General features: G+C 52.1%; 1 protein-coding gene across 1 annotated transcript; it reads left to right on the plus strand.

The window, feature by feature from the left end:
* The first annotated feature begins 6,574 nt into the window (after nucleotides 1-6,574).
* Nucleotides 6,575-20,195, plus strand: CADM4 (cell adhesion molecule 4). The gene is made up of 9 exons (XM_054697231.1): nucleotides 6,575-6,701; nucleotides 15,415-15,561; nucleotides 15,802-15,954; nucleotides 16,175-16,309; nucleotides 16,658-16,822; nucleotides 16,951-17,041; nucleotides 17,429-17,601; nucleotides 18,503-18,631; nucleotides 19,163-20,195. The coding sequence occupies exons 1-9, from the start codon at nucleotides 6,638-6,640 to the stop codon at nucleotides 19,270-19,272; spliced, it is 1,167 nt and encodes a 388-aa protein (XP_054553206.1). The 5' UTR covers nucleotides 6,575-6,637; the 3' UTR covers nucleotides 19,273-20,195.
* Nucleotides 20,196-24,599: the final 4,404 nt, after the last annotated feature.

A 24,599-nucleotide genomic window follows, 5' to 3' on the forward strand; every position in this document is an offset into this window, starting at 1 on the left:
GTGAGGCCTTTATCTCCACTTCTTGGGGGGGGGGGTGGACGGATTGGGGGAGGGGGTTGGGGGGGCAGGCAAGGAGGGTGACTATATGCTTCGACCAACAGAATGTGGAGGAAATTATCCTGTCCCATGTGAGGGTTCAGGCTTGAAGAAATTCTGTTTAGGGAAGCTCACTGCTATGCAAAAGACATCCTGCCTTGAGCCTGCCATGCTCTGAAGAGCCCCAGGTAACTGGTGCCTGCATGGATGCCACATGCAGAGGGAGCATCACCTCTGCCCAGCTACCTCAGCCCAGGTGCCAGCTGGATGAGCAAAGGAACCACGATGGATGTTGCCACCCCAAGGGCAATGCGATACCCAGTTGTTTTCATTTCTTGGGCTGAGGTGACACCACATGTTGGCTTTTACTAACAGAAAAGTATCCTCACAGAGTTCTGGATGCTAGAAGTCAAAAATCAAGGTGTTGGTAGAGGTATGCTTCTCTTCTCTGGGAAGAGAAGAACCTTCTCTGTCTTCTTCCTAGCTTCTGGGGCTTGCTGAGAACTCATGGCTTGCAGCTGTGTCACTCCAATCTCTGTCCCTGTTATCCCAAGGCCTTCCTTGTCCCTCTGAATGTGACTATGTGTCTCCAGATCTCTCTAGGACACCAGTTATTGGAAGTAGGGCCCACCCTAACCCAGTAGGACTTAATCACATCTGCAAACATCTATTTCAAAATAAGGTCATGTAGATCCTAGGGGCTAGGACTTCAACACATGTTTTAGGGGGACACAACCCAACCCACAATGCCAGCCAACAGCCCAAACCCAGGTTTCAGTTTTATGGCCCCAAATGAACCATCCCATCCAGCTCCAGCTGTGTGAGCCAGCTCCCTGCAGCCCTGTCATTGTGGAGCAGATATGTATGGATCCTGCTGTGCCTGCTCAGATTCCCCACCTGCAGAATCACAAAATGAAAAGGCTGAGCCTTGGGATATTTTGGGATAGATTGGGATATTTTGTTGTTTTTTTTTTTTTGTTATGTTTTTATGTTGAAGCAGTTAACTGAAAACAGCCATTCATTTGTGTGTGTTTTTTCCCCTAAATCTCTTTACAATAATTTCCATAAAGGGCAAAGCCTTTTATTTGCTCATTTTTTTTACTTCCAGCACCTAAATTAGTGCCAGGGACATGACCTGTGATGAACGAAGAAGGAAGGGGGAGAGGCAAACAGGAAGGAAGGAAGGCAGGAAGGAAGGGGGAGAGAGAGAGAGAGGAAGGGAGAGAGGAAGGTCCGGAAGGGGAGAGGGGAAGAAGATAGTGATGGAGAGAGGAAGAGAAAGGAAAGGAGGAAGGGAAAAATCACATCTTCTGTGATGTCTTACAACAAAGTCTGGGCTAGGATCCTATCACTGTGATGCACTTTAGCAGAGAAGAGGCCAAGATGACATCTGAGGTATCCTCCATTTTTGTTTTTATTTATTTATCTATCTATCTATCTATCTATCTATCTATCTATTTATTTATTTATAAAGTGATTTTTTAAAAAAAGATCTATTTATTTATTTATTTATTTATTTATACATACATACAAGCACCCGGTACAGTCAGAGGATGGGAGGGTAAGAGAATCCACCAGAGCCAGAGCAGGGAGCAGAACAGGCAGACTGACGAAATACACTGCTGAGGGGAGCAGCGGGCACGGCAGGAGAGGTCTGTGCGCCATGTGGGACCCTCGCCGGTGGCTGGGGATCGAACCAGCGGTACAGAGGCTGCGGTCAGCTTCGCAGCCCAGCGCTCAACTGCTGCACCACCAAGGGAGGCCCTGTTTTTGTTTTTAAATCAAGGTACCATTGGTCTACAACACTATATGATTTAGGGGAGTAGGTTCACAGATGTATTTTACCACAGAGGTAGTTCACCACACCCATCATCAAAGCACCCATAGTCCTTTACCATTGACCATGAGGACCCACTCCCCCCTTTTCCCTCCTGCCTTCTCTCCCCTCTAGTAGCCTTATTCTGCAATCATATTTCTAGAGTTTGTTTTAGTTTAGTCAGTTCCTTTGTTTTATTTCTCTTATATTCCACAGATTCCAGAAAATTAAAATCGAGGATCCTTTTACCTTTCCCACGACTCCCTTCAATAGATATTGGAGTTTAGAATTGCATCCACCACAATGCCTTACAGCAGAGATTGAAGGCTAAGGATACATTTTCCATGCAGCAGGAATTAAGCTAGGACTGCATCTTCCATGAGACCTCATGATAGAGGTCAGAGGCTAGGATTACATCTTCCAAGATGCTCCATGGCAGAGACTAGGGATAAATTTCTTATAAATTGAGGCTAGGAATAAATGTCCTACACCAGCACTTGTGATCAAGATCTCATCTTTAACGGTTCCTAAGTTTGCATTCAGGGATCTTGGTTACAAGAAATAAAATCTATTTAAGCTGACTTAAGCAAAAACTACAATGGTTATTGGAAGTTTAGAATCCAAGCAGGAGCTAGGTCTCTGGGCCTCACTAGGGCCAGGAAACAGCTGAAAATCAAGGATGTCTCTCTGGATGTATAGTTTCCCTCATGGGCTTCCACTTTATTGTTCTTTCCACAGACTGCCTTCTTCTACTTTATGTGTTATAGCTAAATCTGCCCTTGAAATGTCATGTACCAAGAACTATTGTGCCCCACTTCTAAAATTTTAGAGGGTAAACTCTGATGGGGTCAAGTTTGGGTCAGGGCTCTGCCTATGATCCCCTCTGCTACAGTCAGGGAAGTGCACACCAAAGTCACTATATACAGTTGCTCAGGTTGCTAACAGACATCCAATGCTCTGGAAATGCTCGTGGCATACAGCCCACTTGGCAGAGCTTGGAAAATAACCTCTGTGAAAGAGATCCTACAAGAGGATGAGGGAGCACTTGAAAAAGAAAAATACCACTCAGAATGCTTTAACCTGCAAATAGGGCTCCCTCTGTGTAGTATATGTGAATCACAGGCAAAATGGTGGCAAAGGTTGGCTAAAACAGGATTCCCAACTCAAAATGGTTGAAACAAAGAGAAGCTATCTCACATACTGAGAGATCATGAGTTAAGGCAGTTGCTGGGTTGATTAATTCAGTGTTTCTACCATGTCCAAAAGGATCAAATCAAGCTTGTCTAACTCATGGCCTCAAGCTGGCTGCCGAAGAGCCAGACATCACACCTACATTCAGAGGCAATAACAAAGCCCATCTTTCAGTAGCCTATATTTTTTTAAAAAACAAAGAAAGCTTGGGGCCTCCCTGGTATTGCAAGGGGTTAAGACGAAACCTATGAAGCTATAGGCAGCCACTGCAGCACAAGTTCGATTGCTGGCCAGGGAGCTACCCACATGGTGCAGCAGACCTCTCCTGTCTCGCCCGCTGCTCCCCTCAGCAGTGCATTTCAGTCAATCTGCCTGTTCTGTTCCCCACTCTGTCTCTGGTGAATCCTCTCAGCCCTCTACACCTCTGGACTATACCCCAGTTCTTGTATGCATAAATAAATAAATCTTTTTTTAAAAACAACAACAACAACAAAGAAACCTTATCCTAACACTTCAGACTAGCTTTTCCTTCCTGTTTTATTCTTCTGACTTGTTTTGGATACCCATACCTACAGCAATCACTGGGAGAGTGATTTTTGGCAAAACATATTCAGACCCCATTCCTGGCACTTCTTCCACTTCATCTAGCTATTAAAGAAAGGTGGATGGGGCCTGGATGGGGCCTCCCTGGTGGCGCAGGGGGTTGAGACACAACCTACGAGGCTATCAGCAGTCACTGCAGCACGAGTTCAATTCCTAGCCGGCCAGGGAGTGGCCCACATGGCACAGCAGACTTCTCCTGACTCTTCCTCTGCTCTCCTCAGCAGTGTATTTTGGTTGGTCTGCCTGTTCTGTTCCCCTCTCTGTCTCTGGTGAATCCTCTCACCGGCAACCCCCACCCTACCCCGCACCTCTGGCCTGTACTCCAGTTCTTGTGTGCATAGATCAATAAATCTTTCAGGGCCTCAGTGCTGTGAAGCTGTCCACAGCCTCTGCAGTGCCGGTTCGATCCCCGCCAGCCGTGGAGATGCCCACTTGGCGAGGCAGACCTCTCTCCTGTCTCACCCGCTGCTCCCCTCAGCAGTGTATTTCATCAGTCTGCCTGTTCTGTCCCCGGCTCTGTCTCTGGTGAGTCCTCTCACCCTCCCACACATCTGGCCTGCACCCCGATTCTTGTATAAATAAATAAATCTTTTAAAAAAATAAATCTTTTTAAAAAAATAAGGAAAGATGGATGTCTAAGTAAAATCAGGACTTTCTTAGGAAGAAACAAAGGGGGAGTGAATGATACTGAAGGACCAACTAACAAAGTCTGTATCATCTAGAGATTTCCAAAACTCAAGAATGATTAGTTGATGATGTGCAATCCATTCCCTCCTCCAAAAACATCAAACACAGCAGCTGTCTCCCCAATATCCATGTCTGTTTGGGAAAGATGATTTCATTTCTGACCTGGGGAGGAGGAAGATGCTTACATCTAACTTACTCAGCATGGTTACATTACCTGGCCATTGATAGAGGTTCAGTGATAGACAGGTGACATCATCTGGACCAATGAGACCCTTAAAAGGTTTTCCAGAAGTTCTGGGGGAAAGTGTTTTCCTACTTTTCTGAGGGAACTTCTTAAAGTCTCTTTCTTCTCTCCCCCTCACCCCACTCCTCATCCTACCTCAATCTGTCTGCCTTTTTCCCTCCGCCTTTCTCCAAATGTGAAGGAAAAGTGGGGCCACAAGGGTTTTTGCTAGCTAGCTTGCACTGTGAGGAGCATCACTTATCCATAGGGCAAAGGGATGGACAGATCACCCGAAGTTAGCCACACTTGACACTTTTTTACATATAAAACAATTCTCTTCCTCTTAAACCAGTTGGGTTGGATTTGCTGTCACTTACATGAAACCCCTTGTGGATAAAATACTGTGGAGTGGGATGGGGACAGAACCACCATTCTCTTTCTAGAAGAAATGGTGGGACTCAAAGAGAACAGATGAGACCCAAACCAATAGTCTCCCAGGGTGTCATGCAGCTGGAACAGGAGACATTGAGTAGAGTCATAAGCAAGGGGACCTATAGTTAATGATTAGCTACCCCCCCCCTTCAAACCAGTGTCCCAAATCCAGGTCAGACACCTCCAGGACAACTCCTCTCTGCCACCTATCCTAACTCACAGAATGTGAGCTTGGAAGGAGGGTGATCCAGCCTGCCTACCTCATCCCCTAACTTGCAGAAGGGTAAGCGAGAATGGTAAAGGAAAGGAGTCGCTCCAAGCTGTGGTCTTGGAGATGCAGGGGTTGATGGGCCCTTGGGTCCCTAGGACAGAGAAGATAGAATGCTGGGAACCAGGGAATGCAGCCAGAAAAGATGTCAGGAGTTGAATTTCCTTGGGGGCCCAATGTAGAATTTTTGGTAGTGATGGAGATAAAGAGCAAGGGTTTTCATATCTGGCACATCTCCTTGTACCCAACTGTCAAAGCAACATAGGGGAGGTTACGGTCATCTGCCTTCCATGGTTTCTAAAAGTAATAATCCTGCACCAGGTATACAGATCCACTCTCTAGGAGGCAGACAGCACCCATCCATGTCTGGAAGAGCATCAACATCAGTGATGGGAGAGCAGGAAAGGGAACATAGAGAGATCAGGTCACGGAGATGGGGCAAGAGCAGGGAAGTGGGGTGGGGAAGCTGAACCTAGGGCCTGGGAGGAGTCCACAGGAGCCTCTCCCTCCTGGGAGTGATGCAGAAACTCTGAGTTTCCGGTTCAGGAGTGGAGGGAGGGTGGCACCCGACCCCAGCCCAGCCCAGCCCAGCCCAGCCCAGCCCTGCCCTGGAGATCCTGGACTTTCCCAGACAGACACTGGGCTGCCGCCTTCCCTCTCTCGGTGGTTCTGCTCACAGCCTCTAACGTGAGACCTTCACCCTCACCTGTCCACAGAACACCTCTGGCTCACCTTTCCCAGACCACACTCCCCCCTCCAGGCTCTCACCTTCGCATACACTCCCTCTAGAGCCCGGGCACACCTCACCCAGGCCTTCACCCACGCTTGCCCGCGACAACTTCACTTTCGCTCACCTGTCCGCAGAACACCTCCCGCACTCCCCTTTCGCCCTAAACAGCGCGCCCCCATGCTCAGGCCCTCACACCCTCTCCTTCCCTTCACCCCGCCCCGCACCTCCGCGCAGCTTCCCCCCGCCCCCCCCCCCCCCCCCCTCACACCCTCACCTTTCCTGACACACAGCCGCCCGCACACCCTCACCTCTTCGCACAGCCCCAGCCTCGCGCCTCACGCAGGGCCCTCAGCCTCCCCCTCCCCGCCACGGCCACGCTCACCCACGCCTCGCGCGCGCCCTCGGCCCCGTCCGCCGCTTCCCACCGGGGTGCCGCAACCCCAGCGGCGCCCCGCATTGTCCAGCGGCCGCTCCGGGGTCCCGGGGCCCCGCCCCTCCGCGGCCCCGCCCCCGTCGACCCGAAGCCCCGCCCCGGCCCCGAAGCCCCGCCCCGGGCGGGCAGGGGGCGGGGCGAGGGGCGGGGCGGGCGGCGCGGGCGGTGCAGGTGCGGGGCCGGGAGCGAGCAGCGGCGGCGGCGGTGTCGGCGGCACCATGGGCCGGGCCCGGCGCTTCCAGTGGCCGCTGCTGCTGCTGTGGGCGGCCGCGGCGGGGCCAGGTAGGGTCGGGGTCCGGGGCGGGCCGGCCGGGCCGGGGAGGGGGGCGCGCCGCGGTCGCCGCCCGGTCGCCGCGGGGCCGCAGAGGCCGAACAATGCGCGCGGGGCCGGGCCGGGCCCCCTCCCCGGGACAAAGCGCAGCGCCGCCGGGAGCCGGGGCCGCGGGCGGGCGGGGGAGGGGGCGCGGGCCCGCCGCCGTGCCGCAGCACCCCCACCCCGCACAGGCCCGGCGCCCGGCGGGGACAAAGGGCCGGAGAACATCCCCCCGCAACCCCAGTCCCCAGCCCGCCTCTCCCGCCCGTCCCGCTGTCCTTCTGTCCCGTCTCTGCGTCCCTGGGCCCGGCTGCCTCTGAGTCCCCCAGTCTCTCGCCTCGTCCCTCCACCGTTGTCCTCTGTCCCCCAGTATTGAAGTCCTCTCCCTCTGTCCCCCCTGTGCCCCCACCTCCCTGGCTCCCACCTCTCTGTCCTGTCTTTGTCCCCCACCTCTGTCCCCTGGTCTCTGTCCTTTTTTATTGGGTCACTCTGTACCCCCATCATCCTCTATGCCCCTTTTTCGTCCCCTTGTGTTTTTGCCCTTCCTCGTTGCCCCGTTCTCCCTCTCCTAGTCCCGCTGTCACCCTGTTTCTCTGTCCCCTGTCTGTCCCGTACCGTGGTCTCTGTCCCCCTATCTTTCTGTCATGCCTGTTTCTCTCGCTCCCCTCCCCCATCGGCTCGCTCCTTCTATCCCCTTCTTTCTGCCCCACGGTCTCCCTGTCCCTGTCTGTCTGTCTCCCCTCTCTAGCCTTACAACCTCCATCCCAGGATCCCCCGTGCCATCCTTCATTCCTCCATCTCCCTATCCCTCTGAGCTCCTGAGGAGAGAAATGAAGTCAGGAAGGGCACCCTAAAGGGCCCTGGAAGGAAGTGTGTGTGTGTGTGTGTGTATGTGCGTGTGTGTGTGTGTATGTGTGTGAGTGTAGGAGTATGTGGGAACCTCAGCATGTGGGCACACATGGATTCAGCAGTTGCCTCCCAAAGGCTGCCCTTCCCCACCCATTCACACACCCAAGCCCTGACTTTCAGAGAAGTCCCCTTCCTGCACATCCTGGGAGTCATACACAAACTCTTTATCACATGCTGTGAGAAGCTGGAGACCTCCAAGATAGGGTGACCCTGAGACTGGGGACAAGGTCAGGAAATGTCACCCACTCATTCACACTCTCACACTGTGTGAACCTTGTACCTACCACAGGTCACCCCCTCCCTGGTGGGCAAAGTCACTCTTGAGAGGAACGGATGATGGGGAGGTGGCAGAGCAGAAGCAAGAGGTTCCAAAGAGATGTGGGAGAGGAGTGTAGCCTGATGGCACAGGGCTGGGAGCTGGGATCACATCCTGACTGTGGCTCCTTGACCTAGCAATGGATGACCCGCTCTCGGGGTCGGCTTCCTTTCCTGTAAAGTGAAGAAGTTGAATTCAGTGACCTGAAAGGGAACTCCAGCTTCTGGCATGTTGGGTGTGGTTATCTCTTTCCCCTCCCTTTCCCAATCCCTGCCCAGAGATGCACTCAGCAGAAAAGGACTCAGGACCAGGAATTGGATGGGACAGAGGAGCCAAGGGAACAGGGTAGGGTTTGATACAGAGCCTCCCTCCTCTCCTCTGTGGACAAGGCAAGAGACAAAGCTGACCTTGCCACCCTCTGACCTTTCTTCCTTCTATAGTCTTCTGCCATTGCTTCAGAACTTTCATTAGCTCCTTTCTTTGAGGCAGCCTTGGCATCATTTCCCAGATCAGCGCTTTGGTATCTTAGCTACATTTTCATCCAATTTTCTTTTGTCTTTATTTTCTAAGTCTCCCACCCTACCCCAAGCCAGGCTTCTAGAATCCGAGACCCAGTGAACAAAGACCCTGACAGTATTTTAGGATGTCGACATCTTTAGGATACCAGAATCTCAAAGTCTTTAGAATAAAGACACATTTGCAGTTCTAGAACCTTGATGGCATTAGCATACCAACCTCTTGGACAACTTTAAAATTCTGAAATCTTGACCTCTTAGAGATGCAGAATCTTGACATCTCTGCCAACTAGCATCTTGACAGCTTAGAATCATGGGCCTTTTAGGTTTTCCAAATCAGAAGACAGCCTAAGAGGACCACCCACCAAGTTCCAGCATCTTTTCTCCAGCACTTTTGGAAGGTAGCTTGCCTCTTGTGTAATTTTCAAGTCACTGCTTTTAAACTGGCCCCCCCAATCCCTTCTTTAAATTTTCTCTAAATTTAATGGCATGGGGCTTTAAATGTTGGGCAAGAGAGCTACTGTCATGGAGGCACTTGGCTGGGAGGCAAGGGTGTAATTTTATGTCTACCCCTGCCCTCTCTGGGGCTCACTTTCCCCTTCCATAAAGCCTGGAGAGCTGGAGTACATGGTCTCAGAGGGCCCTGCCTCTTTTTCCTTTCTGTTGGCCTTGGCCACCAGATTTTAGGGGATATCGATGGTCCCCTCATTTTCCTCTTAGTCACCCCTCTTTCTCACTCACCTTGTCCAATCAGCAGGTCTTGGTTTGGGACATGAGGTCAGACACTTACTCTGTCTTTCCTGGTTCACCCATACATCCGCCAAGAATATCAGAAAAGAGTATTGAGATTTATGCCAGAAGAAGGAAGTGTCCAGGGCAGGCAGGCGAGAGGAGGTGAGAAGGATCTGGCTCCCTGCCCAGAGATGTACCCAGCAGAAAAGGACTCAGGGCCAGGAATTGGATGGGACAAAGGAGCCAGGGGAAGAGATACGAAGAAAAGATAGAGAAGCTCTTAAGAGTTGGGGTGGCTTTGTAGAGGGAGAAGTTGTTGATCTAAGGAATGGTTTCCTCCCAAATGACTCACTTTTCCTTAAAGTGCTAAAGTTCGGACAGGCTGAGCTGAGATTAGGGGGACCTTCTCCCCATCGTGAGTCACCCCAAAGTACAGGTCTTGGGAGGTTTCCATCATGGACCCCCATTTAGCCATGAGCTAGAGGCCTGAGTCCTCAAGAGCCTGGAAATAGGGCTCAGGTTCTGTAATAAGGATCCCAGGATCTTACACACAGCAGGGCTGGGGCCTGGGGTGGGTTAATGTTGTGCGAGCCTGGCCTGTCCCCATCTTGGGGAACACAAAGGCAGCTTTCTTTCTCAGGGTGGGGGGTGGGGGGGCCTTGGAGGCAGTCAGACTCGCCAGTGCCCAATGGCCTGTGGCACCAGGACCCAAGCACCCACTGGTTCCCACCCAGGCAGACTCCAGGTCCATAGATCCTCAGGAGCCAGGCACCAAGGCTCCTCCGCACACACCCAGTGGGACCAGAGGCAGCGGCAGAGCCTGGGCCTTTCTGGGAAGGGGTAAATAGAGGGCACTGGGGGTGGAGGAGAGGACAGTGGGAGCTCAGTGCAGGCTTGCACCCTTCTCAGAGCAGGAATTCCTCTCCTGACCCCATGTCACAGGGGAACCTCCGAGGACTCCCCCACCCTCTGGCTGGGCCTGAGGCCCAGAATGCAGGGAGTTCTGAATATCCCAGGAACGTGTGCCCACAGGGGGGGCTTTGTGTGTGAGGCTGCTGACTCACCCCTACACCCCCCACCTGATGCCTGGGCCCCAGAGAGGAGGGGGCCAGAGGGCTAGTGGAAGGCAGGCTTGTGGTTCTGGGGGTTGAGGACTGTGAACCCAGTCAAAGTTTCTAGGAGAGGAGGGACCTAAGGGCCTGGATTCCTAGTCTGAGGAAGAAGGGGTAGTGGGGTGGGGGGAGGTTGGGGGCCTGGACTCCTGGGTCTGAGGGAGGAAGGATGGGGCGGGGGTGGGGGGGGGAGGTGGGGAGATATCTGGAATCCTGGGTCTGAGTAAGAGGGTCTTGGGGGTCTGGACTCTGGTCTGAGGGTGGGGTGGCTGGGGCCTGGGATTATAGGTCTGAGGGAGGAGGGATTGGGGGGGCCTGGACATGTGTGTCAGAGAGAGTAGGGGACTGGTGTCCCAGACTTCTGGGTCTGAGGGAGGAGGCTGTGGGTCTGAACTCTTGGGTCTGAGGGAGGAGAGAGCTGAGGGTCCATAAGCCTAATTCTTGAGGGAGGTAAGGGGAGCGGGGGTGGGAGCACAGTCTCCTTAGTCCTAAGAGAGGAAGGGGCTGGGGGTCTCACTCTAGGTTTCTGCGGGAGGAGGGGCTGGGACCTTAATGCCTAGGTCCTGCGAATACAGGCTCCTTCACAGGCTTGAGCTGGGGAAGAATTGATGCTTTGTGCGAGGATGTTCGGACTCCGCCATTGATGGGGGGTTGAGAGGGGGTTCGATCAGGATGTAGGGATGTACCACCTCCCTAGGGGAGGAAGTGGGGGAAGGAGGCAGGATGCCATGAGCCCCCTGGGAAGTGGATACTAAGGGGGTGGCTGTGACCTTCCCAGAACTATGACCTTGAGACTCCCTTGGGTATGCGCTGACTCAGGACCCAGGAAGTGCTCCCCCCACCTCTCTTAGTCTCCGTGGAAACATCCACCAGCTGTGTAGTCTGGACCCCTGGCTTCTGGGTCCTTAAGGAGGAGGGGGCTGGAGGCCCAGACTCCTGGGCTTGAAGGGGAAGAGGGTAGGGGCTTGGAATTCTGGGCTGAGGGAGGAGGATGCTGGAAATCCAGATTCCTGGGTTCTGATGGAGGAGGTCCCAAGGGGCCTGGACACCTAGATCCTGGGAGAGGAGACAGCTGGGGATCGTATTCTTAGTGGAAGGGAGGCGAGTGCTGGATTCTGGGTCTCCACATATCACCTGCTTAGCCACTCTTTCCCAAACCTTTCCTTATGCCTTTTTCCAGGCACCATTCCCATGACCGGCTCTAGGCTGTCAACAGTTTAAAGGGCCAGTGCCCCAATCCCCAAAGCTCAGCCCCTCTCTGACCAGCAAGTCCCGCCTCACCACCCCCCAACCCTGAAACAAAAGCTCCTGGGACATTAATATTCCAGGCACAAACGCTGTTGGTTACTGACTCCTCGGGAGGGGGAGGGAATAAGACAAAAGCCCCCCACCCTCACCCCATGTGCACCCTCAAGCTGAGAACAAGGTATAAATTGGGGGGATCAGATCTAGAGGTCCTGATGGCTTCCAGGAGATGTTGAGCTTCTGCCACTGACTTGTTTGGGACCTCAGAGCCTCATTGTCCACATCTGTAAAATGGGGGGTTAGCACTGGACTAGCCCTGAGGTTCAGGATCCATGGATAGGCTTCGAGGTGTTTTTAAATGTGCCAGAATGTGCAGGCTGGTCAGTTTTCATGGGTACAGGCGTGCTTCTGGAGGTTGTAATAACAGCATTATTGTTATTACAACCCTCCCTGAGTTTGGGCTACTGGGCAACACTAGCATCATCCCCATTTCACAGATTGGGTAGTCAAGGCTCAGAAAGGTGAGATCACTTGCCCAAGGTCACATAAATGGCCAGTAGTCCAGCTGGGATCAAACCAGGTGTTTGGGAGAAGAAGAATGATGTCACAAAGTTGTTGTGAGGCTGAATGACATACTGCCTGATGTGTACTTGATTCACTGAGATCCCCAGATATTTATTGAGCACCAGGTACTCTTCTAGGAATTAGGAATGCCACAATAGACCTGATGGATGATGTCCCTACCTTCGTGGACTCTATGTTCTAGTGATAGAAGACAGACAATAAACAAGTAAGCAAATTAGTGACATTTCCATAGAAGAAATAAAACAAAATGATGATGTAGAACGTCTTCTGGAGGTGAAGGGATAGGGAGTAAGAAGGTCACTAAGGAGGTGTTGATATGAGCAGAAATCTATGAGAACGGGAGGTGGTCCTGGGATGATCAGGGCAGAGGGAAGAGCAAGTGAAAAGGCCCAGTGGTAGAAATGAGCTTCAGTGTGTTTGAGGGACATCAAGGCTGGTGAGCCTACAGTGAAGCCAGTAGAGGAGGGTGGCTGGAGCTGTATTCAGAGAGGAGCCAGGCCATGCAGCACGTGCTGTGAAGATCCAGGGAAGAAGTCTAGATTTTATTCTAAGTATAATGGGCAGTTTTTAGAGGCCTTAAGTAGAGAGGTGACTTGATTTGATTGATCTTTTTGATAAATACGTATGATTACTGTGTGAAGAATGGCTCTAGTGGGGGTCAGGAGAGGCAAGCATGGAAACAGGGATACCCAAGAGAAGACTCTTAAAGGATCCAGATAAGAGATGTCGTTGTTGGACCAGGGTGATGGTAGAAGAGGTAGACAAGTGTGAAGAGATTTGGCAACTGTTTTGGAGGAAGAATAGATAGCTGTTACTGATGGAATGGATGTTAAGAGGTGAGGTGAAAGGTGAAAACTTGGATGATTTCTAGGCTTTTGGCTTGAGCAATTGGCTGGATGATTGGCACCGAGATTGAGAAAGCATGGGAGAGGCAAGGATTAAATGTATTAAACTTGATATTCCAGGAGGTGCTAGATAAACCCCTAATTGTGGCTTAAGTGCACAAAGCATTATATGAAAACATAAAGGAAGTCCAGAAGTAGGCATCCAGAACTTTCATGGCAGCTCCACATCATCACCAGAGACCTGTGCAACTTACGGTTCTTGGCAGCCCTACTGCCCTGGTCCTCAGGTCCAAGATGGCTGTTAGAACTCAGGCATCACATCAGAGTTCCAGGCAGCCAAAGGTGACCTGGTGGAAAAGGCCTTTCCCCTTTCTCTAGGAATTCCTCCCAAAATTACCACATGACATTTTTTTTTTATATCCAATTGGACTCAAGTTTATCACACAGTCCCACTTAACCACAAGGGAGTCTGGGAAGTATCTTTCTGCAGGATATAGGGCAACTAAAAAATACAGTTATTTTACTAAGGGAAAAAGGAAGCATGGATATGGGCGTAGAAAGCTCACTGTCTCTTCTTCCACCCTCCAGAATTAATCATTTCCATCCCTCAGCTCCCAAATAAGATTACCTATGCTTTTATAGGGAACACTTTTGGTGGGATATTACAGTGATTTCTGTCTACCGCCTCATAAATACTGAAGGCCTTCCAGGGCAGGGATCTCATCTGACTCATCTCTGGGCATACATTCCCTGAAAACCTATCTACTGTTCAGGAAATACTTGAATGAATGAGACTCTGAGCCAGAATATAAGATACACGAACAGGTAGTTATCCCTGTATTTAAAGGTCAATCACCAGATCTGCTCAAGGCACTGTCCTGCCTTGGAAGCTCCACTGACTTTGAGGACAAGAGCTAATAGATTGGCACCTGAAATCTCTGGTCAGGACATCTCCCAGTGCCTCACCAATGCTGGACACTTTTTACCCAGGCAGCCTAGAGTAGATGTGGATGCAGAATATGGCATCAGAATGGTTTGGATGCAGATGCTGGCTCTGCTACTCTCAGGCTGTGGCCTTGGGCAAGTCATTTTCTCTCTCTGGGCTAATGTTCTCATCTCTAACATGGGAATTGGAAAAAAAAGGGGGATTGATAATAGTGCTTACCTTATTTAGGCATTGTGATGAATAAATTGCTAATGCCCTTAGCACAAGGTCTGGCATAGCAAGTGTCTAATAAACAGTAGCCATTGTGGTTATTGCTTAGAAAGTGATAGTGACAATGATGATGGCGATGCTGATGCTGATGGGTCTCAGCTTTGACCTTTACTCGAGGCTATAAATCTAATCTCCTACCTTGTTGCTCTAATGGATCAATCAGAGTAGGTTAACTGCTGTAACAAACAGCACTGAAATCTCAGTGGCTCATGTTACAGTCCTGCGTAGGCAGGTCACAAGAGACAGTCAGACAGGACTCTGGGCTCTGTGAAGGCCTCTCCATGCAGCCAGCAGGAAGGATTGTGAAATGAGGCAAGCTAGAAGGTGTATTTCTTTCTTCCACCTATATCCCCTTGGCCAGAAATCAGTCACATGGCCCCACCTAAAGACAAGGGATGCTGGGAATGGTAGCCTAATTGTGTGTGATACCAATTAGCTTTGGTGGTGTAACAGAGCCTCCAAAACTCACAACTCTGGGGGTCAGCAATTTCAGTTGGGCAGTTCTGGAGGGAGGGGTATGTGTGAATGTAGTCACTTGGTGGTGCCACGGGGGTGGATGATCCAGGAAGGCCTCACTCACATGGCTGATTGTTAGTGCTGGCTGTTGGGTTGCTTTTCTCTCCATGTGGTCACATCCTCAAAGAAGCTGCTCTGGGCACCTTCACCTGTATCAGGGCACAACAGGAGTTGCCAAGCCTCTAGAACTCACACAATATATCACTTCTAGCAAATTCTGTTGCTCAAAGTGAGTCACAGGCTTACTCGGATTCAAGGGGCTGGTGTGCAAGGGCAAGGAGCAGAACAGGCCATATTTGCAGGAAAAGTGTAATGTGTACCCGGGTATGGAAGATGGGGTGTGTTGAACACATAGTGATTCCCTACGCAGGCTGAACAACTGCTCACTCTATAATACCTGAATGTAGCGGATCTTTCTTCCAGAATCTTCTCTGACCAGAAGTCTTCCCTTCCTCTGGGCTCTCAGTGTGCCCCTGTGCTGCCTCCATAAGAGCACATGTCCCTGGCTCTTGACTCCTCTAGAGCCCCAAGTGGAGTTTCTCCAGCTGCAGACTCCAGCTGCAATTGTTGGGTGTAATGAACTGCATGGGAGGGGAAGGAGAGGGGTTGGAGGTTTGGTGGGAGAGGGAGAAAGAAAAGACAGAATTGCAGCCCTCCATGAGTCTCCTATGTGCTCTCTCTGCTGGTCCAGGGGCAGGACAGGAAGTGCAGACAGAGAATGTGACAGTGGCTGAAGGCGGGGTGGCGGAGATAACCTGCCGTCTGCACCAGTATGATGGCTCTATAGTTGTCCTTCAGAACCCAGCCCGGCAGACCCTCTTCTTCAATGGCACCCGAGGTGAGTCTTGAAGAAGGAGAGGACTGGGGCTTGACTCCAGAGTCCTAAAAGAAAACAGAGCTGGGAATCCCATGTTCCTGTGTCTGAGGGAGGAAGGAGCTAGGGGCAGGAGGACTGGAATCATTCTGGGTCACCAAGGGAGTAAAGAGGTAGGGGCCTTAGACTTGCAGGTGAGTCTGGAGAACAGGTGGACTCCTAGGGCCAGGATTCCCGAATTCACTCCTGGTTCACTCTCTCCAGCCCTGAAGGATGAGCGTTTCCAACTTGAGGAGTTCTCCCCCCGCCGGGTACGGATCCGGCTCTCCGATGCCCGCCTGGAGGATGAGGGGGGCTACTTCTGTCAGCTGTACACAGAGGATACCCACCACCAGATCGCCACACTCACTGTGCTGGGTAATGACTCCCCTCTTCTCCTGCCCAGCCCCTCCTTTCTCATCTGGACATTTAGCCCAGTAAATAACGCTGGCTTTCCTGACCTCTGCCACCCCTGGGACTTGACCCTGCCACCTGGGACTCTTGTTCCCTTCGGTCCCTGGAATCCCATAGCCTGGTCGCTTTGAGCCCACCTCCGACCCTGCCTTGATGACCCTTCCTTACGCCCTCCCCACCGCAGTGGCCCCGGAAAATCCCGTGGTGGAGGTTCGGGAGCAGGCGGTGGAGGGCGGTGAAGTGGAGCTCAGCTGTCTGGTTCCGAGGTCCCGCCCAGCTGCTGTCCTGCGGTGGTACCGGGACCGCAAGGAACTGAAAGGTACTGCCTGGGTTGGGGACAGTAGGGGCGGGCCTTGAAAACAGGCGGGGCTCTGGGCGTGGTTAAGGAAGATTGGTTTTCCTGTGGCTTTTCCTGTGGAGAAAAGCGCTGGTCTGACAGACGGGCCTTTCCACCTGCGGCTACAGAAAGAGCTGGTAGAGGAGGGGGCGGGGCGGTGAAGGGGGGCGGGGCTGTGGGCGGGGCGGGGCTTGGAGGACAGGTGACACCTGCGGCCCAGGGGTGGGGCTTAGCAAATAGCCTGCTTTGGGATTGGCGGGGGAGGGGCTTATCCCCTCGACGGGCGGAGCCTGGATTCGGCTTTAACTCTGGGCTGGCCTGGCGGGGCAGGCATGAGCAGCGGCCAGGAAAATGGCAAGGTGTGGAGCGTGGCGAGCACCGTGAGGTTTCGTGTGGACCGCAAGGACGACGGCGGTATTGTCATCTGTGAGGCGCAGAACCAGGCGCTGCCCTCCGGGCACAGCAAGCAGACGCAGTACGTGCTGGACGTGCAGTGTAAGTGCCCGGCGGGTCGGGGCCTCGGCGAGGGGGGTATCCCAACGCCAGCTGCCCGCCCCTGGGAGGCTTCCTAGTCCCTTGGGCTGACCTGGGCAACCACGCTCCCTTCTCACTTGTGCCCGCAGACTCCCCCACAGCCCGGATCCATGCCTCCCAGGCTGTGGTAAGGGAAGGCGACACCCTGGTGCTGACTTGTGCTGTAACAGGGAACCCCAGGTGAGCAGTGGGTCCTGAGACTGCTGGATCCTGAAGAGGAGTGGACTGGGGGTCTGGACCTGTGTCTCAGGAAAGGGGAGTGTTGGGCAGAGGGTCCCGGACTTCCGAGTCCTGAGGGAGGAGGTTGGGACTTGGACACCTCGATCTTGAGGAAAGCGGCTTTGGGAGTCCCCACTCTTGAATTTTGAGGTGGAGGGGACTAGGAAGGCTAGGATTCCAGAGACCATGGTCATGAGTGGAGACTGAACTTGGGACTGTTGGTCTTCCACAATAGGAAGGGGTCGGGATAGGAGGGGACTCTCTTATTTGGAGAGCTGCACGTCTAGATGCACAATTGGGTGGTGGCACCTGTGTCTCTAACTCTCACTGTTCTTTACCCCCGCCCAGGCCAAACCAGATCCGCTGGAACCGTGGGAATGAGTCTTTGCCCGAGCGGGCTGAGGCTGTGGGGGAGACGCTTACGCTGCCGGGGCTCGTGTCTGCGGATAACGGCACCTACACTTGCGAGGCGTCAAACAAGCACGGCCACGCGAGGGCGCTCTACGTGCTAGTGGTCTACGGTGAGGGCAGGGTGCTGCCGGCTAGGAGGCGGGCCGGGGCGGGGCGGGGGGGGGGGGGGAGGGCCTCCCCTGGCCCTCGTGGGCGCCCCTTGGGAATGGGCTTGCTGGATAGGACGATCCTAATGCAGTGGAGCTGCGGGCCGGGGTCTGGGCAGAAAATTACTCCGGAATAACCAGCCGAGTTCTTAACAGTATCTGGTTTCAGATTTGTCTCTGCGGCGTCCTTTTGCGGGTAGCTGTATACGACTTCGTTTCCTCATTGGTAAAATGGAAATAAACAATAGCACCTATCTCATAGGGCTGTTGTGAAGAGTATATGAGCTACATAAAGTGATTCGACCTAGAACAAAATAAGTTATATGTTTATGACGTGGTAGGAATTTTGGAAGTGGTTGGGTCTTAGCCCAACATTTTAAATACCTGGAGCATTTTAGACGAGATGGGGAAGGATTTGGACCTGAGGTTCCCCCGAAAGAAATGAGTCAAAAGAAGAGATGTGGGCCGAGGCAGGTGGGGAAACGCTTACGCTGCTGGGGCTGGTATCAGCGGGAAGTGGCACCTACACTCCCAGGCGTCAAATTAGCATGGCCACAAGCTCTCCGTGTGCTGGTGGTCTGTGGTGAGGGCAGGTTGCGGCTGTCCTGGGGAAGCAGGAGGCTCGAGAGAGGCAGGGCAGGTATTAGCAAAATGGCTCAAGGGTGCTTTTGTATTTCTTGAGTAAATGGATTATCTGGAAAGAGTGGAACCCTGAAAAGGGGCTACCAGGTGGCTATACTTTTTGAGGGGTGTGGCATGGTGCGATGTGGTGTGTAGACAGGTTCAGGAGACTGGCCACCATGGGGGCGTGGCGGGGCCGGGACTGTCCTTGATGTGCTGGTCCTGTGCCCTCTCCCTCTGGCAGACCCTGGTGCGGTGGTAGAGGCTCAGACGTCCGTGCCCTACGCCATTGTGGGCGGGATCCTGGCGCTACTGGTGTTTCTGATCATATGTGTGCTGGTGGGCATGGTCTGGTGCTCAGTACGGCAGAAGGGTGAGTTGGGCAAAGGGTGAAATCGGCGAGGGGTGTGGTTGGTTGTAGCTTTCTGAAGGGGGAGGGGCGTACAGTCGGGATTCGAAAGAGGGAGGGAATAAAGCTGGCATCAGTAGCAAGGGGGAAGCTCAGAATCAGGAATTAAAAGCCGTGGCACTTGAGGCCACGATTCCAAGAGGGGTGCATTTTTCAGCCCTTGACTCAAAAAGTGGTGACAGTGGAAGCTGAATTAAGTTCATGGGTTTGAATAAATTTTATTTCCCAATGCTGGATTCGTTGGGAGCAGGGACATACCATCAAGGGAATGAATATGGGTTGATATTTCCAAACTTTTGATGGAGTCTTCCTAATTATGCTTTTATCTATTTCTCTGCCCCTGTGTTGCCATTCCCTGGACTTGATTCCCTTTCCCTGTGTGTTCTGTCTATCCTTTGTCTTGCCTGCCTTCCTCTTCCTTTATATTTGGGTCCAATGCCTGGGTCCACATGTATGTTACTTCTTTGTCATCCCTGGGGGTCTGTCACCCCTCAGGCTCTTATCTGACCCATGAGGCCAGTGGCTTGGATGAGCAAGGAGAAGCAAGAGAAGCCTTTCTCAATGGCAGCGATGGACACAAGAGAAAAGAAGAATTCTTCATCTGACCCCACATTCACCCCAGGTCTGGGCCTGGGCAGGGGTCCACCCCACTGCCAGCTGCAAAGACATTTACCAGAGTCTGGGATGGTGGGCATCTCCCCCCACCACTAACACCTCAGACGTTTGGGCAGGGATGGGGGTGTCCGATGCCTGGGTCTCTGCAAGAGCCAGAAGCAAGGGCCCAGAGGTCTGGGTCCTCCAGGGGGCAGGGGCCAAATGTCCAGACCCCCTAAGTCCAGGGAGGGCACTAGGGATTGGGTTTGGGGAAGATAACTGGGGGAAGGCCAGAGCCCCTAGCAGCAGAACCAGGTCTTGTGGGGAGGGGGTCAGATTCTGGGAAGGGCAGGGTGGGCAGGGAAGGGTAATAGATTTCTTTGGGGGTCCCAGACCCCATGCCAGCCATTGTAGGAGTTCCACAGAGCTCTGGGCACCTCTTTGCAAAGCCATGTTTGCACGGTGGGGGTAAGGGTGGGGGGGAGGGCGTGGAAACTGGGATTGTGTGTCTTTGTGTCATAACTTTGATGGGGGTGGTGAGGGAGACAGCCTGAACCCTTTTCTCCAGTTCCCCTTCCCCAGGTTCCCGGATTCCCTTTTTCTCCACCTCCTTCCCCTACATCTCTCCCACCCGTATTTGTCTCTCTGTCCACCCAGTCCTTAGGGGGGCCTTCCCCATCTCTCCTCCAGGCCCCCAAGGGATGGGGAAGGGAGAAAAGGGGGGGTGCATTGGTCTCTATGGTTTTATATATAATATATTAAAAAATCAAAAATCTGTATGAAAATATCAGATTGTGCCCCCCCCTCCCCATTCCTGGCTTTTGCCCCCTTTTTCTTGTTTTAAAAAAAAAACACATTTTGTACGGGGCGGGGTGGGAAGCGGGGAGGGGGTTTGGCAATCCCACTAACCACCATTAAACTGAGGAGAGAACAAGTGTTTGGGATGGCTGTGTGTCTGTCACTCTGCTCAGAGCTATAGCATGTTGGGAGGGGGAGAGAGTGGAGTGAGATGGTTGCCGGTAGACAGTGGAGGTCAGGAGAGGGTCCTTATCTCTCCAAGGGCACCTCCATTCACCAAGGAGAGTGGGGTTTGCCTGGTCACCCATTAGCCAAATAGTCACATCTCTTCAGCAGCCACTGAACTATCCCATTCCCAGCCAGTGACCTGGACCCTCCTCCTCCCTTACTGAAACTCTGGGACATCAATCTTCACGGAAGATTTCTCAACTATTCATATCTTACCCTGTCAAAACCTCCACCTAGCTCCTGGTCACCTCCTTAGTCCAGCATCCCACACAGCCCCCATTTATTCATCTAAATTTTACATGAGTGATTCTCATTTTCAACTCTAAAATATATTGGCCTGTTTCTTTGTGCCAGGTGTTGCTCAAAGGTCTGCAGATGCCCTGGTGAATAAAACAGGCAAAAGTGAGGTATTCCAGACAGCTCAGCACTCATCTGAAAATTGAACTTGTTCTACACACTGAGGACCCAAAGTGAGAAGGGATGACTGGCTCCATTCTTACCCTCAGGAAGTTTTTTTTTTTAAAGATTTATTTATTTATTTTATATAAGAACCGAGGTATAGGCCAGATGTGCGGGAGGGTGAGAGGATTCACCAGAGACAGAGCTGGGAACAGAACAGGCAGACTGACAAAATATACTGCTGAGGGGAGCAGTTGGCGTGACAGGAGAGGTCTGTCATGCCATGTGGGACCCTCGCCGGCTAGCCGGGGCCAGGATGGAACTGCAACAGGGTGGTCCCCAGGAAAGGGGGCTGCCCCTCTCCCTGTCCTATAACAGAACCAGCACTGCAGAGGCTGTGGACAGCTTGACAGCGCTGCGCTCAACCGCCTGCGCCACCAGGGGAGGCCCACCCTCAGGAAGTTTCATGAGGAAAAAAGACTATTACCAAGGAAGCCAAAAATTTTTTTAGATTGCCATAAACATTAAGATGAAATGCAGAGTAAGGGGATGAGAGAGAGATACTATTTTAACTTATGGAAAACTTTAAACTTATATTAGTAGAACTGGGCAATTAAATTCCACAGATCCTTCACACCAGCTTTGACAACCGTCACTTCAAAGCCATTGCTGATTTATCTGTACCCTACTCCTCTCAATCTGGAGGTGCTATTTTCGAAAGGTCAGGGAAAAGTCTCTCAGATGGACATCTGTACCCAGATGTGAATGGTGAGCACAGAAGCAACTATTCAAAGATGAGAAAGAAAAGCATTTTTTAGGTAAGGGGAATAGCATGGCAAACGCCTGAGATTGTAAAGAGATTGTGGAGGTTGAAGGCAGATGGTACTTGACTGCAGGGGATAAAATGGAGAGAGGTGGGTGAGGTCAGACAGCAGGGCCAGACCAGCATACAGCCCCTGAGGGCATAATAAAGAGGTAATCAGACCCCTTTTGAGAATGTTGAGCTGGAGTTGACAGTCAATTTCCCCGAAGACCAGGAATGTTTCTACCACTTCCTATTCCCTCAGCATGAAGTCTGAGCTCTTAAGGTCACCTGTAAGAGCCTCTTCAATTGTTCCAGGTTTAAACTGCTTTCACTTCCTCAATCAGAACTAGCACTGTTGTAGAGCAACCCCGATACAAAACGGGGTGCCTGACTGTGGGTCCTCACCCGCGCGCTTAAAAGGACTTATCAATGCTCTACTGCAGGCACACGTGAAAGGTTAATAAAAGGTTTATTTACAACGGAAAGGGAAATGAGGAAATGTACAGCTCTGGGAGAAAAGTGGGAGACAAAGTTTTAAATGCGTCCTACCCGATCCGCCGATCAGGAATCCCAAAATGGCGCTCTCAGTTGGCCGCCAGCCAGGAGCGGTGAAGCCAGGAGGCGAGCGATCGCGAGCCAGAGAGCGAGCAAGGCCCACGTGTTTGGTTTTTATATCCAACCTGGCTGCCCAACTCCACCCTCAGGTCCCAGCCACCCTCCCCTTGGTGGTGATGGGATTTGTCTTTCCCAATGTCCTGATGGCTTTAGTCTGGAGTGGGGGTGGAGTCCACAAAGCCTGTATGAGATTATCTCAGGACATCCTTTCCCCCTAACAATTCCCCCCTTTCACTTTTTGCCACCATTTCCATGGTGATGAAGATCAAACATATGGATTCTGGGATACAGTCTCAGATGAAAATTTTCCAGGGTTCCAGTCTGAAAGAAAACGAATCCCTCCAGGTAGTGTCCATTGTGGAAAGCAAAAGTCCTCCATTCCTGGAAAAACAGTTCATCAGTCCCAGCCGAAAGAAAACATCTGGAGGCATTAGCCAGAACAAGACAGCAGATATGTCAAAAATCACAGGAAAAAAAATCTTAAAATGGTTCAACTTATGTAAAGACAAATTTTCTCAACCTTGATCCCAAATTTTTTAAAACAACATAGCAAAAGTTTGCAAACCAAATATGAGTCCTTGGGTATCCTGCAACAATAACTGGAAAAGAAGTCAGTAACATTTTCAGTATGTGAAGTAGAACTTCTACCGCTCACAGAAACAAGAATGTAGCAAACTGCGCTTACACATATTACCAAAAAACCACCCAGAAGCACAGTCTGTAAAGGGATGGCTTGTAAACCACCCATGTATGTATACAATAGTAAAATCACATGCCATACACCAGGCTTCATCAAATTATTTATATTAATGAAACTGGTGGTGATATTTAATGGAAGAAGGCTGCTCAAATTCAAGGCCGGAAGGAAACTGAAAGAACTCAGGCTAGGGATGAAACTGTATAGGCTCATGGTTGAGGCCATATTTGAGTCAAAACACACCCACAAGGGCTGTACGCACAGGGAAAAAAACAGACTTTTCAGGACTAGAGACAAATATTATACTGCTAGTCCTGCGGAACTAGTGCGCTTATGGTGACCAACGCAAGGGATGTTACTTTGGGCTGGTCAACCGCGGGTGTAACTTGGAAACCACGCTGGGCGCCAAACTGTTGTAGAGCAACCCCGATACAAAACGGGGTGCCTGACTGTGGGTCCTCACCCGCGCGCTTAAAAGGACTTATCAATGCTCTACTGCAGGCACACGTGAAAGGTTAATAAAAGGTTTATTTACAACGGAAAGGGAAATGAGGAAATGTACAGCTCTGGGAGAAAAGTGGGAGACAAAGTTTTAAATGCGTCCTACCCGATCCGCCGATCAGGAATCCCAAAATGGCGCTCTCAGTTGGCCGCCAGCCAGGAGCGGTGAAGCCAGGAGGCGAGCGATCGCGAGCCAGAGAGCGAGCAAGGACCACGTATTTGGTTTTTATATCCAACCTGGCTGCCCAACTCCACCCTCAGGTCCCAGCCACCCTCCCCTTGGTGGTGATGGGATTTGTCTTTCCCAATGTCCTGATGGCTTTAGTCTGGAGTGGGGGTGGAGTCCACAAAGCCTGTATGAGATTATCTCAGGACATCCTTTCCCCCTAACAGCACCTTTTATTTTTTTACCCCTAGGCCTTTGCCCTTGCTGTTTCCTTTGCCAAAAAGCCTCCTTAAAAAAAAAAAAGCCTCCTTAGTTGACTTCTATCCACTCTTGGCCTAAAGAGTACCATCTTTTGCAAGACTTTCCAGGGAGGCAGGCGCCCCCATTGGCTCCCAGAGCTTCCTATGTTCCATTCATCCCAGGTCTGACTCCTCTGGAATTGTGGTTCTGCTTTTGTGTGGCTCTTCTTGGAGTGGGGCCCCTTGAGGATAGGGGCCAGGTATGTCTTGTTCACAGCGAAAACCATAAATCCCGTTAGCACAGAACCTGACACATTAGAGAGCAATAAACATCCGGGGGCGAAGGAGGAGTAAAGGACTGAGGGGCGGCATGGGTCTCGGCCTTAGTGCCTCCCCTCTGATTCACGACTAAAAACAAGGCCACATTCGCGCCAGTCCGCAGTCTGAGTGCGCAAGCGCTTTCCTCAGGCGCGCGAGCCCCCCCCCCATATGCTAATCACTGCGCTCGGGAGTCAGGTCTCTCCGGGGAATATGCAAATCACTCCTTTCAGCGCCCGAGGCCTCCCATTGTCCCGCACCAAGATTATGCAAATGAGCAGGCAAACGGTCCAGGATCCGGGCCGAGCCGGCGCCCCCCACCCCCAAGGCATCCCATTTTCTATAAAGGCGCGTTCAGGCTCCGCTCACGCACGCGCAAGCCCCCAGTTTCTCGTTTCGTCAGGCCGCGGACCGTACCAAGTACACCCGGACGGCCAGGGGCAGAGCCCGGCGCCCCTGGCGCGGGCCTCGTCTCCGGCCGGCCTCGGCGAGCCCCTCTTCCCACCGCGCGACAGGAATGGTCCGTAACGCCGCGCAGGCGCCCTAGGCTCCTCACGCCCCTCGCACTCCCT

The sequence above is a fragment of the Talpa occidentalis genome, unplaced genomic scaffold (genome assembly GCF_014898055.3).
Source record: "Talpa occidentalis isolate TD23 unplaced genomic scaffold, MPIMG_talOcc4v2.1 talOcc4.17, whole genome shotgun sequence".
Classification (NCBI taxonomy): domain Eukaryota; kingdom Metazoa; phylum Chordata; class Mammalia; order Eulipotyphla; family Talpidae; genus Talpa; species Talpa occidentalis.